The sequence below is a fragment of the Harmonia axyridis genome, chromosome 7 (assembly GCF_914767665.1).
Source record: "Harmonia axyridis chromosome 7, icHarAxyr1.1, whole genome shotgun sequence".
Lineage (NCBI taxonomy): Eukaryota > Metazoa > Arthropoda > Insecta > Coleoptera > Coccinellidae > Harmonia > Harmonia axyridis.
In genome coordinates, this window is record NC_059507.1 from 26,191,741 (window position 1) to 26,205,971 (window position 14,231).

Genomic DNA, 14,231 nt, shown 5'->3' on the forward strand with positions numbered 1-14,231 from the left:
CTGATTTATACACTTTTTATATTATGATGTAGATTATCATACAATTCTTTGACACTCCCTGTAAAATTTTGAGGGTATCTAATAAATTATTATTATTATTATTATAGGGGAGAAGACGTGGAATAATTACAAGACCTCCAACATTGCGACACAACTCGTTAAGACGACCCTTGGAGAAAAGACAGCAGTAGCACTTGCATTATCGAAGACTGCAGTATCAGAGTCTGACCAAAAAGTTCTTGATTATTCAGCAAGAAAAGGCAAGTTATTTGATCCTAGTGCCCCCATAGATCAACGTATCCTATCTCAAGCGATTAAACCTTAAGTATTCTATCATCAAAGACTTTTCCGGATGGCTTTGATTGTATACCTCGAAGTGTCAGAGTGATGGAGATCTGAGCTCAAAATAATATGAAATAAATCATAAAATAAAAAGTACCACAGGATTTTATGAAGCAATTATAAAGTAAGGAACAAATAAAGTGGTAGCTGAACCTTGTAACAATAAAGCCTAAATACAACACAAGCTCAATCATTTTTGTACTGTTCATGTTAGAAAAATACAGAACCCAGCAAATCTATTTGTGAACCAACATGCATTTATATTTTTGATATGTTTTTTGTCAAGTTGTATAAAGCGGTTAACGCTTGCAATTACTGAAAGCATGCAATCTGCAATCAAATTACCTAATCTATGACGTGTGCTTGTTTTTGTTGTTTTGTTTAATTATTTTGTCCAAATTCCTGTGATAAATTGCTTAATTTGTTTAATTATGTTTTACAGAACTGAGAAGATCACAAAGAAAGCGTAATCTTCCCGATCGTTTCGCATATCCGGAGAACTATATAAGGCGGCCAAAAAGGAGAAGTAAGAAAAATCTTTAGACCTATTAGTAAACACCAAGGGCGTAGATCCATTTTTTTGAAGGAGCGAAGTTCGCGAAACCACACCCGAATCAAACAAACCATGGCTGATAATAATAATGATTATCCCCAGAACAACTAACAATTCGCTGATCAGCGCCGCGTTTATCGTGGCAAAGCTGAAAACCAGCGTGATATTATTATTATTATAAAACGGCCATCCATAAACCCGGCCGCAAACCCCAACCAGGGCAGAACAAGCGCGCTCAGAGTAAAGAGATGCCTCCACTAGGAATAAACCTACCCAGAAGGCTGCCAACGTCGGTGGCACCATGTCTAGTGCGAACCCCGCCGATGCATCACTGTTCTCTGTCGGCATGTGTATACTTGATAAATTTCATGCTATGTAAATGCTCCTATTTCAGGCTATTCCGAGTCAAATGTTCAAGATGCGGAGATCGTCTGCTGCCACACGAGATGGTGCTGCGAGCGTAGCAACACGTATTTCATCTACAATGCTTCGTCTGCGTCATCTGCTGCCAGCCGCTGCAGAAGGGTGAAAACGTGGCATTCACACCGCCTGCTTCTGCATGCATAGAAATATCGATGCAGATGTACGAAGAACTGACTACAGATAATCCAAGTCTGCCCAAGGAGTTGCTTCCCGAGTATATCCCGTACTACTCAACAGCAATGCTTTGATTAAAAATTCTAGCGAGAAAGGGCAAGTTATTTGATCCTAGTGCTCCCATAGATCGACGTTTCCTATCTCAAGCGACTCAACCTTAAGTATTTCATCATCAAAGACTATTCTGGATGGCTGTGATTGTATACCTCGGAGAACACTGTGCATATGGAAGAGCTGAGAGAGAAGTTCAAGGATCATCCAAGGCTGAGATAGGAGACATCACAACTAAGCCCAGCGGAATTGTCCGAAGTGGTAAGTAGCATATGTAACGAATTTGCTTCTAGGAAAAACAAAGGCATCGTTGAAAACCATGCCTACTTGGGGAATACAAGCTCCTCCTACAGCGTTGATCTTATCTTCTGCCCTTTTAGAGAAGAATCTAGCCTTCACTATGACTGGTTGAGCGGGCAACCTTCCTTTTCCTAAAAGTTTGTAGTATCCAGCATTAATAAGCTTTATAACTGGGGCCTTTCCATTAGGGTCATCTTTGTACTTCTGTCTTGTTAGTTCACTTACAAGTGTCCATAATTTATCAATGTTGATGGCTGGCTGCCATTTAGAGTTTTTTTTATGATATCTGACCATACCAAGCTTTCCAAAATATCCAGGATGGTATTTGTCAAAGTCAATCCGGTGGTGATGCATACAACCAGCATTACCGCGTCCTTCCACATAACGTTTCATCGATGTCCCGACTAATTATGCTACATCATTACAACAGCGATCTAACATCGATACTATCGAGATCTCCTGATCGTTCTTCGAGCAGTCCCCTACTTGACATTTCTTCAAGGAGTATCAGTCCTTCCTCACCTCTATCTATTAGGCAAAGTGCATTTTCTCTAGTTTTCCGAATCGACTTTCAACAGAAGAATTATCTTTCTCTTAGAGGTGTAGACTCTCTAATGTATGCAAATTCCATGGGTTCATTTGTATCGCGCAGGTATCACCCCTATTATAGGCAACTTATTCAAATTCAAATTAATTCATTACAACATACAGCATACAACATTCTAAAATACATAAGTATGATCAGAAATGTATGACCTGAGCAAAGCTTGTATTTCATACACTCCGACCAACAAAGATGAATACAAAGATATTCGCTACATTAAAAATCAACCAAATCCAAAATAACTGTCCTATAATTTATAAATAAGAAAATAAGCTCTCTAGAGGCTGCCAATATAAACTAACACATATTCTCGAATACAGAGTGAAATATACCAGAGTTTTCCACGATGTAAGTTTTAAGTTTTCTTTTATCTTTTTTGTTCTTTACATTAATATTAAATTTCATCTCAACTGGAAGAAGGCAATATAGTTTTGGTCCATAATAAGATAATTTGTGCTGTAAATGTGTTCTATGAAATCTTGGGACTATTACATTTTTATTTTGTACACTTCTTGTATTTTGATCATGTTCAACGATATTGAAAGTTGTTCATTCAAGTAATTTCACTTCCTCCAACTAAGATCGTGTTATACATTGTGGAGAGTAAAAGTCCCGCGAAATATTACCGACCGGGTGTAGTTTATTACTTAGCGCAACGTATTGGGGAATCTTTGTCTATTGCCGACGACATTTCAACGCAATGAAGGTCATATCGCATACGAGGATTTTTATTCGAATAAACATCCGATTTTTGAAATGCTCGGTTGTTGATTAACCGAGTATTGAAAACATCCGATTATGCCCAACACTAGTTACAAGTGAAATAGACAATAACGACAATTTTTAAATTTCATTTCACCTTACCCTTAAAACCTATCTAAGCACAAAATACAGTTCTGCTTTTCTCTACAATTCTGCAGAGCTATGGATCGATTCATGTTAATTGTTCATACAAACTTCAATAAAATCTCTGGTAGGCAGATGAGAGAATTATTTTATTCGCATTCCAAAATGATAAGAGAAAATTTCAGCAAAAACTTTTTTTTCGGAGGGTACAGACAATTTATGCTTGAAAATGATTGTGATAGGACTTCCTGTGGTTTCCCAAACAAAAAAAAAAAACAACAATTCAATAAAGCATAGTTTACAATCAACAAATATTCGATATCGCCATTAGATAATGTTAGGAATATGAAATTCAATGAATATATGAACATATACAATACACGAATTGATCAAAATAATATGAAGCAGTTGAGGGTAAGATTTGATTAGTCTTTTTCAACGGAATATCATTATAGGAAAAATCTTCTGAAAAGTTCTTCCTAGTTCATCCGAAATTGTAGATATGCTACACATGAGTAGAATAAAATGAAAACAGTGTTCAAATCGAGGAATTGATCATCAGCTGCACTATCGAAATGAGAGGATTTTTTATACTGGAAACATTTGTATAAAAGTACAGAACACTTATCTTTTTTTTAAAAATTGGGCCTCGAAGTAGGGTTTTTGATACGATCCTTTTTTTACACATTTCTTACGATTCATCTATTCCTTTTCATTACATAACTTCTGACAAGGCATATCTAGTTTGACTTCACCTTGAGTTTCTGACAGAAAACTTATCAGTCCTCATATCAGTTCAGAGTAGGAATGTTTTATGTGTACAGATATCAATAACCATATATATTTTGGTTGGGTTGATTTATTCTGGCCAATAGTATAAAAACTCTGTACTTTAGTTAGGATGCATATGCAATGCAGAATAACCTCTTTAATTCATTTGAATGTGGCACGTTGTGGAGCTCAGAATAATACCTCGAAGCGAATTCCAATATACACACGTAAATCAAAATATACAGAGTGTTCCAGAAATTTTCTGACGTTACTCTGGAAAGTAGTAATTATGAATGTCTAATTTCACATTATGCAATATCTACAATTTCTTTCTCTTATGGCTATCTGGTAGTGCATTGCACACAAATGTAAAAGCATTCACGAAAAGTTCTTCATATTATTTTAAGATCTATTCTAGAACCTCATACTCCTACAAAATAAAAATATTTTTATTGAAGATTTCGAATACTCATCCTGTAAATGAAAATTACTTTGGTTTTTTTGTTTTTTAACAAAAAAAAATGAACATTCAATTGATAGGATTGGCGGTTATATATTCTAATAGGCCATCCCAGTGAATCATCCTGTATAATTGTTATGAGTGAAACAAGTGAAGCATTAATTTGATTAAGAATTAATTGTGAATAATTTAATTATCTGAATAATGGAATAAGTTATTCGAGTAGGTATATTTCATGAATTTATATGTTATGTTTCATTTATTCCGAGAAAGTCTTGATGTGGCGATACTATACTTTGAAGCAAATTATCACAAAAAGATCAATACAAAATTGACAGTTTTTTCAAATCTTTTCATACTTAAGATGGATTGAAATTTTTCCCATATACTCCAAATGAAAAATAACCTATCTTCCGCAATTAAAATGGAATGAATTATAACAATGTAATTTTGATGTCAGAACATACCTACTTTAGAATCTATATGATCCATGACTGAATTCATGATTCATGATTAAATCTCTCAATAGTGACAAGATAAAATTGCTTTCAAACATCTCTGTCTTGAATCATCATCATCATGTATCATCATTGTATTTGTGTGTATCTTATATATATACTAAAATATACTCACTTCAAATAATTTTTTTAGATATTTCCAATTAGACAAATTCTCAAACGAAAGTACCTCCGCCGTTCGAACATGTTGAAAATGACAATTTGAATTATGTTGAGGATGCGGAAGTTAATTTTGTAAGGGATACGAGTATTATCAGGGGAACGCGAAGTCAGAATGATTTGAGATTTAGTCTAGAGTCACGCAATCATCAATGCACAACAAACGCGGCAGTGGCAGTAGCTTATAGTGAAGTACTACCATTCAGTTCATGGAACACTACAATAGTTGATAATATTCTCGATTATGGAGATCAACTATATAAAAAATCCGTATCAATGCGAACGTCACAAAATACACCTGATCTATTCGTTGTAGAGGTGTATCCAAATTTTATTATTGCGAATGTATTTTATTCATTACGAGTAAATGAGATGGATACGATGACGGGGTTTGTAGGATTAGGAAGACGAGGAGAAGTAGATGTACCCTTATCAGAAGGCATTGTAAGAATTTTTCAGAATTTCGAATGTGCTATTTTTACGTGTGGTCTTTTGTCGACTGGCCTGGCTACAGTCTGAAATTCCATTTAGGCTACTACTGATGGTGCCAAAGAATCAGATTTGGAAGAGGAATTGGACAAGGTAGAATATTCTACCGAGAAGAACTCATAAGGCAAAAATCCAAATGTGAATTTCAGTTGAAAAAGATACCTGAAGACCATGAAACATCCCAGGAATGCAGCAGTGAGAAGCACAAGAGCAAATTCCGTTTTCCCAAAATCGAACTCAAAAAATTCGATGGAAATGTCGAAAATTGTATTGGATTCTGGGGACAGTTTCGAAAAATCCATGACGACAAGGGAATCGATATCGAAGAGGTTCGCATTGTCTAAGATGTAATAAGGAAGAATTTAGGAAAAGCATTAGTTGACTATGAAGAATTGCTTACCGTTTTATGAGACTGTAAAGCTATTATCAACAGTATACCCTTAACCTCTTCGTCCGTTGATCAAAATTATCTGAGTCCTTTAACTTCTTCAATGTTTATTAATGATTTTACCAACAGTGACATACCTCAATGTGATAAGATAGATAGAGGATCTATCCAACGAGGTTAACAGTAAACCAAACTGGTCCACCAAAAATGAAAATTCCTGAAGATGAAGAGATGAATCCAGAGGAAAACCGAAGGAATGGACATGAAGAGGAAAAAATCATAATAATTTTTCATGAAAAGAATTGAAATTCTGTGTCCCGATTCGGTGTTCAATTCTTATATCCCCACCACAATTTATATATAAACGACAACCGAGTAGTTACTACCAACAGTCAACATCAGATTTGTTTGTGAAGTTCCCTTGGCTATATAAACGTTTAGTTCTTATCAAAACTGTTTGTGAATTTGTGTTCTTCGTGTAGTATATCACAACCGAGATTATAACTCAAGATGTATTTGGTAGATTTTCAAGGTTTCCAATACAAAAAAGGTGACTACATTTTTCGGGAGGTCTGCATAATGAACTTGATCACAGAATCCCGATTTGAAATTTCATCACGTTAGCTTTATAATTTTATTCTATGGTTCAGCATATTCATTTTGAAAATTTAATTTTCTGTCCTTCATTTTCCAGGTTTAAGGAGATCCGGGAGAATTAGGAATTCCCCAGAAAGATGAGGGTATCCCGAACATTACATAAAGAAAGTAAGTAAATTTTTAGTTACATTAGCAATCATCATATCTATTTGAAATTTTCCGTTACGAATTCCAATCAATATTGATCAATTATTTCATCAATGCTAGTTCAAATAAGATTTCAAGTGCTTGCTTCCTGTTCAGAGGAATATACAAAATCATTTACAATACAAAGTACTGAATGTTTTACCTGAAGTATTCTTGATCTGCTCTAGGATTTCCAGGTCTTTTTCATCAAACGGCTCGGTCATCTTGTATCTAAAACTGCTAAGTTCCCTTGTGTGCGTTCTTCACGGAGAAACGATCTAAATATGCAGCAAGGGTGTGAACCAGATATCCCTTAGATCGAAGGTTGATACTAAGGCGTCTTTTGCCTTGAGAAGTTGATTGTGGTGTTGAACACCGCTAGTTGTCATGTATAAATATACATCGAAGTACTCCTTCAACTCTTGTATAGGTGACAATAAATCGATCATCATGAAGTTTCCGCCATCGCGCAAAATTTCTCTGGCAGTAGAGCATTGCATAACGAAGCGGGATAGATTGAGTTCATCAACCGATGTTACGTTACGACCAAGCCGGTATTTTGCAGACAGTAGATGGATGGAAATTGTGGTGATGGTTGCAATTTCTTGATTGCACAAATATCGGAGAATCAGAAAGACACTCCGCATAAACTTCACCATTCACATAGTACAGATGCACCCCTTTGCCTATATGTCGCCTAGTGTTCTCAATAGTAGAGTTACGATTAACGTTGCTCAACTGGCCAAGACAGAATCTGTCGGAATTGTTGCTAGGGTTTGTGAATCCATCCACTATAACTGAGGTGGAATGACAATGGAATACCTCACCTACCCGACTATTCAACTCGTAGTAAGCTATGGAGGCCCAGAATGGTTGTTCTTGATAAGCCACTGGTTGGACATCATTGGCTAAACTTTGTTCAGGATTCTGATTGTTGTTTGGATTTACATTATTTTCATCTGTAGGACTATAAGCAGGAGGAGGGGTTTCTGCAAGATTGGCATATGGTGATTGGGGATTAGATGAAACACTTCCGGGTGATGACACATTAGACAACGGCGAACTAGGGCTCATTTGATTGGAATTGAAACCATTTTGAGAATAGCTCACGTTTTGGGGCATATTCGGCTCAACAAGTTGTTGGAATGGAAGTAATGAATGACCGGGTACAAAGTCATTGTGTCTTGGAACCAAAACAGGCGGTAAAACTGGGCTTTCCACTCTCTTATAATGATAAGGATTGATGCAGACTTCCTTGTGTTTGGCAGAGAATGGATATTGACAATGTTCCAATGGCTTTAACTCATGGTGACTTTGCAGATCGGGCCATCTCCACACTTTACAATAAATAACGTGGGGTAATCCTTTACGATGGGAAACTTGGAGTCTTCCATCCAAACTTCTGGGAATTGTGACACATTTACTTGGTGTTCCAGGACATGATAAGGCACGTTCTAATTCCTCAATTGCACCTTTTTTTTTTTTAGTTTTTTCACTAAACTATCAACTGCCTTTTCAGCCCATTTTTCCTCTTCATCTCCCTGTTTCCAGCCAAGGAGTTTCTTGACTGCAGGACTTGTGAATGAAAACAGGCTGTTTAGGGTTGATAATGGACCACTGCTAGAAGACTCTCCTTCCTCTATGTCCATATTAACCCTGAAAGAGAAATATATTATTATACAAGAATTCTTTTCATCAAAAAAAGTATCTATTCAAATACTGGCGAGTTGTGGTATCTATCAACATGCTAGTTCAAATAAGATTTCAAGTGCTTGCTTCCTGTTCAGAGGAATATACAAAATCATTTACAATACAAAGTACTGAATGTTTTACCTGAAGTATTCTTGATCTGCTCTAGGATTTCCAGGTCTTTTTCATCAAACGGCTCGGTCATCTTGTATCTAAAACTGCTAAGTTCCCTTGTGTGCGTTCTTCACGGAGAAACGATCTAAATATGCAGCAAGGGTGTGAACCAGATATCCCTTAGATCGAAGGTTGATACTAAGGCGTCTTTTGCCTTGAGAAGTTGATTGTGGTGTTGAACACCGCTAGTTGTCATGTATAAATATACATCGAAGTACTCCTTCAACTCTTGTATAGGTGACAATAAATCGATCATCATGAAGTTTCCGCCATCGCGCAAAATTTCTCTGGCAGTAGAGCATTGCATAACGAAGCGGGATAGATTGAGTTCATCAACCGATGTTACGTTACGACCAAGTTCTAGTGGATCTTGAACGCAAATTGGGCGTTTGGTAGTAAACTGTTTCAACTCTTTCAATTGTCTAGTATGGCGGTGGAAACGTTTCTGGAAAAGATTATGATCCTCTAAAGAGACTTGGAAAATTGGTTTTCCAAAATAAGGACAAATGACATATGAATCTTATGTACAGAGTCCTTTTATTGAATGATCATTCTTCTTTAGGAGAAGGTTCTTTCGGGTCATCACTATTCGTTTTTAACTCTGTTCTGGGGGACTCTGGAAGAGGCTCTTCTTTGGGCTCATTTATTACAATTTTGTCAGGCAGAGGGTTTTTAGGTCCAATTTTGCCTGTGGCATCGTGAGGCAACATTATTTTTATCTTGATACCAACGACCAATCGTACAGGAAGTCCTCATAATAACTAAAGAAACCGAAAAGAAGGCTGAACATTGATTTTGAGTGTATTTCTTTTATTTTATCAGATGTTTCCTCTATGTGTGCAAAGTTCATGTTCCATATAATAGTAGGGTTTGTGGGAACTGTATTTTCTTGTAATTCATAAACACTGGGGAAGGAATGTTCGTGCTGAAGGTAGAAAATGAACATCATCGTCAAAGAATACTTGGATAAACCTCGCTCTTTACAAGTCAATTCGTGTAGTTGAGCCCAGTATTTTATCACTAGCATCACGGATCTCAACTTGTTGTCTACTGATAAATAATTTTTTATCAACTGGTCATTTTCAACTCCACTCAAAAAGCTGAAATTCATATCACACATCAACCCATTTTTATTTTGAAACAACAATATCAATAAATTATTGCACTTTCAATTATTCAGATTCTTCTTCTGCTTTTCTTCGGCAACCTTCTTCTGTGGCAACGAATTGTAACAAATCAACAGCAGTGATTATACCAAGTGCTTCGTTTTTGTCTACAACAACCACAAATGATTCCCTTTCCAACGTTCTTGAAACAACTCCCAAAGTTCCAGAGCTAGATATTTTGGAGAAAATTGTCTCAACTATAGTTGATATTTCATCACTTGCAGTTATTTTCTTTGCTATAAGTTTATTTAGTAAATTCTGCATAGTCACCACACCTACGAGAGAACCATCATTGTCAACAATTGGTATTTGATCTATTCCACTTAGTTTCATCATTTTCAACACTTTGAAACACTGGATACACTGTTTAGCTGTTGTCAGAGGTTGCATTGTGATTTCTGTAACAGCAGTATCCCACCACGAATGATTTTGTGTATTAACAGGTTCTTGTAAATTTTTTGACTCCATCCAATGATCAGAAACAAACTTTGTGATGTAATTTCTTATACTATCAGGTAACAGAACTACAACACGTTGATTTTTCTTCAAGTTTTTGGCAGCTTTGAGAGCACCAGCAACAACTGCACCACTGCTTCCTCCAGATAGAAGACCTTCCTCCTTAATGAGTCTACGAGCCATTGGCAGAGATTCTTGATCGTTAATTTTAACCCACTCATCAACAACATTACGGTCCAAAACAGTTGGTATGAAATCATAGCCAATTCCTTCTACTTCGTAAAAATCAGTTTCTGTTTTATTAACTTCTTCAGGCAGTGCTAAAATGGAACCTTCAGGATCAACACCTACAACGATTGTGTTTGGTGATTTTTCTTTGATCTTTCTTCCAATTCCTGTCATGGTGCCACCTGTACCAGTACCAAGTACAATCATATCGATTTTACCATCACATTGATCCAATATTTCCTCAGCAGTTGTATCATAATGCGCCAAAGGATTTCCAGGATTACTGTATTGGTCGAGAATAATAGAGTTGGGAATTTCATTCTTCAGTCTGTTAGTTACGCCAAATAGTCCTTCAGGTGAATCGGAACTAGCTGAGATAGGAGTTCTGACCACTTCGGCACCAAGAGCTTTAAGAACATCCACTTTTTCATTTGACATCTTCTCGGATATAACTATCACACAACGGTACCCTTTAACAGCAGCTGCAAGTGCGAGACCAATACCAGTATTTCCAGAAGTGGGTTCAATTATTGTAGCGCCTGGTTTCAGTATTCCTGCTTTTTCAGCATCTTCTACAATCCGGTGGGCAATTCGATCTTTCACAGAACCACCAGGATTGAAATACTCACATTTGGCTAGTAGTTCATATTCCAAATTCGAATTCTTCATTAAATTAGATAATCTCACCATTGGGGTATTTCCTATTGAATGCAGTATATTTGGAAGGATTTTTTCAGATTTCTTCCATTCGGTTTTTCTGTGAGGCGATTGAATATCTCCATTTCTATGCCAAGTACATCCTGAAGCCTTATTTTTAACTTATGTACAGAGTCCTTTTATTGAATGGTCATTCTTCTTTAGGAGAAGGTTCTTTTGGTTCATCACTATTCGCTTTTAACTCTGTTCTGGGCGACTCTGGAAGAGGCTCTTCTTTGGGCTCATGGATCACAATTTTGTCAGGGAGAGGGTTTTTAGGTCCAATTTTGCCTGTGGCATCGTGAGGCAACATTATTTTTATCTTGATGCCAACGACTCCCTGCCTCAAGAGCACATGTCTTGTTGCAGTGTTGACATATGTGTTGACCGGATCTCCAGAATGAATCATGAGTCCTTCAACAAATTTCATTGCTTTTGCTCTCTGGCCTCTAAGTTTGCCAGAAATTATGATCTCGCATCCTTGAGCGCCATTCTGCATAATATAGCGTAATACGCCATAGCAGGCTCTGCGAATAGCGAGCCCCCCGAGAAGCTTGAACCTTGAAGATTCAGCCTGGGCAGTAGCACACAAGCCCCTGTTTGCTACTTTCTCTGCATAGAGCGCAACAGAGTTTTCAGGAAAGTTGAATCTCATTGTGACTAAACGAGTTAATTCTCGAATCCTGCGGTTTTTTTCACCAAGAACTAAATCAGTCCTAGTCGCAGAGATGATAATTTCAGTCTTAGCTGGAGTTGTCCTAACTTCAACACCAGAGTAGCCATCTTCGGCTAACTCTCTCCTCAAAAATTCATCAAGTTCAGCCTTGAAGACACCATCAGCGACAAACTTTCGCTTCAAAGAAACTAGAGAAGCCATGATGAGTTATTTGAAAAATTGAGAAAACAATCAATAATTCAAACGTCGTCGAACTCGAACGAAGGAACGAGGAGTTTTTGCAGTTTCGTTCAAGGGTGAACGAAAATTCATTAATTTTTCAGAAGCCTTGCAAGACATAACTTTGTTATCCATTATCGAATGGAAACTGATATCAAAATGACTGAATGAAAAATTGTATAGGTCTAAATTGCAAAATGACGAATTATTGCAAAATTCAAATTGTAACCTTTCACCGCACTGATAAACAATCAACATTACTGAACACTGCTAGTTGTCATGTATAAATATACATCGAAGTACTCCTTCAACTCTTGTATCTCTCTCTAGTCGTTCCATCATTGCTGATAATCGTGATTCCCTCCTATACGCTCGGTCAGTTGTTTCCACCTCGCTCCATCCTCTGCATCTCGAAGAGCCTGAAAGAATGGGCGGGTCGTACTTTGTTGAACTTGGTCGGTCCATCTAGTCGGTGATCTACCTCTCGCTCTCTTACCCGGAACATTTCCCGACACAATTAGTTTCTCCAGGTTGTCTCCATCTCGGCGGGCTATATGACCGAAAAACTGAAGAACGAGCTGCAAGCAGATGGACGATAGTCTGGTTCTTATCTTCAACTCACTTAAAACAGAAACGTTAGTGCGATGAGCTGTCCAAGGTATTCGCAGCATTCGCCTCCAACACCACAATTCAAACGCGTCAATTTTCTGACGTTCAGACGACCGCAGAGTCCAGGTTTCAGCACCATACAGGAAGACAGAGAAGACAAGAGCTCTAACAAGTCTCACCTTTACACTCTTAGAAATCGAGCGGTCTCTCCATACTTTAGTTAACCGGGTCATGGCGCTCTTTGCCATGATTATGCGCCTTCGTACTTCCGCTTCGCAGTTTCCATCACTAGTTATGGAAGAACCCAAGTAATTGAAACTGTCTACCAGGTCATATTGGCTCAGAAGGCCCGTCAACCGTAACGTGCCGAATCTATCGACTATCATTATTTTAGTCTTTATTTTATTTATTTTCAAACCGACATTGTTGCTCTCACATTCCACCCGTCTGAGAAGTTCCACCATCTCTTCTTCCGTCGCCGCTATGAGGGTGGTATCGTCAGCAAATCTTAAGTTGGTGATTTTTTTCCCGGCAATCGTTATGCCTCCAGACCATTCATCCAAGGACCTTCCCATCACAAATTCACCATATATATTGAAAAGGTCTGGCGATAAAACACAACCCTGTCTGACTCCCCGTTCCGTTCTAAACCGTTTCGAGAACTTCTGGCTCAAACGAACAGTTGCCTCATTTGATTTATAGAGATTTTTAATGAGGGATACCAGATGAACAGGGGCTCCCATATGTACCAGGATTGTCCAAAGTTTGACCCAGTTCACACAGTCGAACGCCTTTTGATAATCGACGAAACATATTATCATGGGTACTTGGTATTCTCTAGATTTTTCGATCAGCTGTCTGATATTCAGTATTTGTTCCCTAGTACCTTTTCCTTTTACAAAACCTGCCTGCTCTTGGGGTATTTGGCAGTCCAAATATGCTTTCAGTCTTGTTTTCAAGATTTTCAAAAGGACTTTGCTGGCGTGAGATACAAGTGACAGTGTTCGGTAGTTCTCGCACTTTGTAGTTGATCCTTTTTTGTGTAATGGAACGTATATTGACGTACACCAGTCGGTTGGCCATTTTCCCGTGCTCCATATAGCCGTACAGACTGAGTGGAATATTCGTACACCCTTTTCGTCCAACATTTGAAAGAGTTCGCCTGGTACGGTATCGATTCCTGGGGATTTATTCTTCTTCAATGATCGAATGGCTTCTTGTACTTCAGATAGTAGTATCGCTGGCTCTCTGGGATAGCTACATGGCCATGAAATTTCTGGTGGGTCCTGCCTGCTCTTGTACAGATCTGCACAGTAAATCCTCCATGTTTCCAATATTTCATCCATATCAGTCTTCAGATTTCCCCCAGCATCCAGAATGGACCAGTTCTGCGGTCTGAATTCTCTTGTCAGCAGTTTTATTTTGTTGAATAATTCCCTAGGCTCATTTCTGATCCC

At 37.7% G+C, this 14,231-nt stretch overlaps 3 protein-coding genes and 1 pseudogene across 4 annotated transcripts; all 4 read right to left on the reverse strand.

The window, feature by feature from the left end:
* Nucleotides 1-1,622: 1,622 nt before the first annotated feature.
* LOC123685205 (60S ribosomal protein L27a-like) lies at nt 1,623-2,478 on the reverse strand. The gene has a single exon (XM_045624825.1). It carries the CDS (start codon nt 2,234-2,236, stop codon nt 1,778-1,780), a length of 459 nt encoding a protein of 152 aa, XP_045480781.1. The 5' UTR covers nt 2,237-2,478; the 3' UTR covers nt 1,623-1,777.
* A 4,739-nt stretch (nt 2,479-7,217) lies between these two features.
* LOC123685179 lies at nt 7,218-8,846 on the reverse strand (annotated as a pseudogene).
* Nucleotides 8,847-8,887: 41 nt separating this feature from the next.
* LOC123685195 (40S ribosomal protein S3-like) lies at nt 8,888-12,184 on the reverse strand. Of its 2 annotated transcripts, XM_045624813.1 has the most exons (2): nt 11,608-12,184; nt 8,888-9,458 (listed from the first exon to the last, which is right to left on the reverse strand). In XM_045624813.1, the coding sequence occupies exons 1-2, from the start codon at nt 12,145-12,147 to the stop codon at nt 9,273-9,275; spliced, it is 726 nt and encodes a 241-aa protein (XP_045480769.1). In that variant the 5' UTR covers nt 12,148-12,184; the 3' UTR covers nt 8,888-9,272. The 2 variants fall into 2 exon arrangements, with proteins under 2 accessions (XP_045480769.1, XP_045480768.1); XM_045624812.1 differs by lacking the exon at nt 8,888-9,458 and having other exon boundaries at nt 11,383-12,184.
* LOC123685170 (cystathionine beta-synthase-like) lies at nt 9,465-11,413 on the reverse strand. The gene has a single exon (XM_045624792.1). It carries the CDS (start codon nt 11,262-11,264, stop codon nt 9,897-9,899), a length of 1,368 nt encoding a protein of 455 aa, XP_045480748.1. The 5' UTR covers nt 11,265-11,413; the 3' UTR covers nt 9,465-9,896.
* Nucleotides 12,185-14,231: the final 2,047 nt, after the last annotated feature.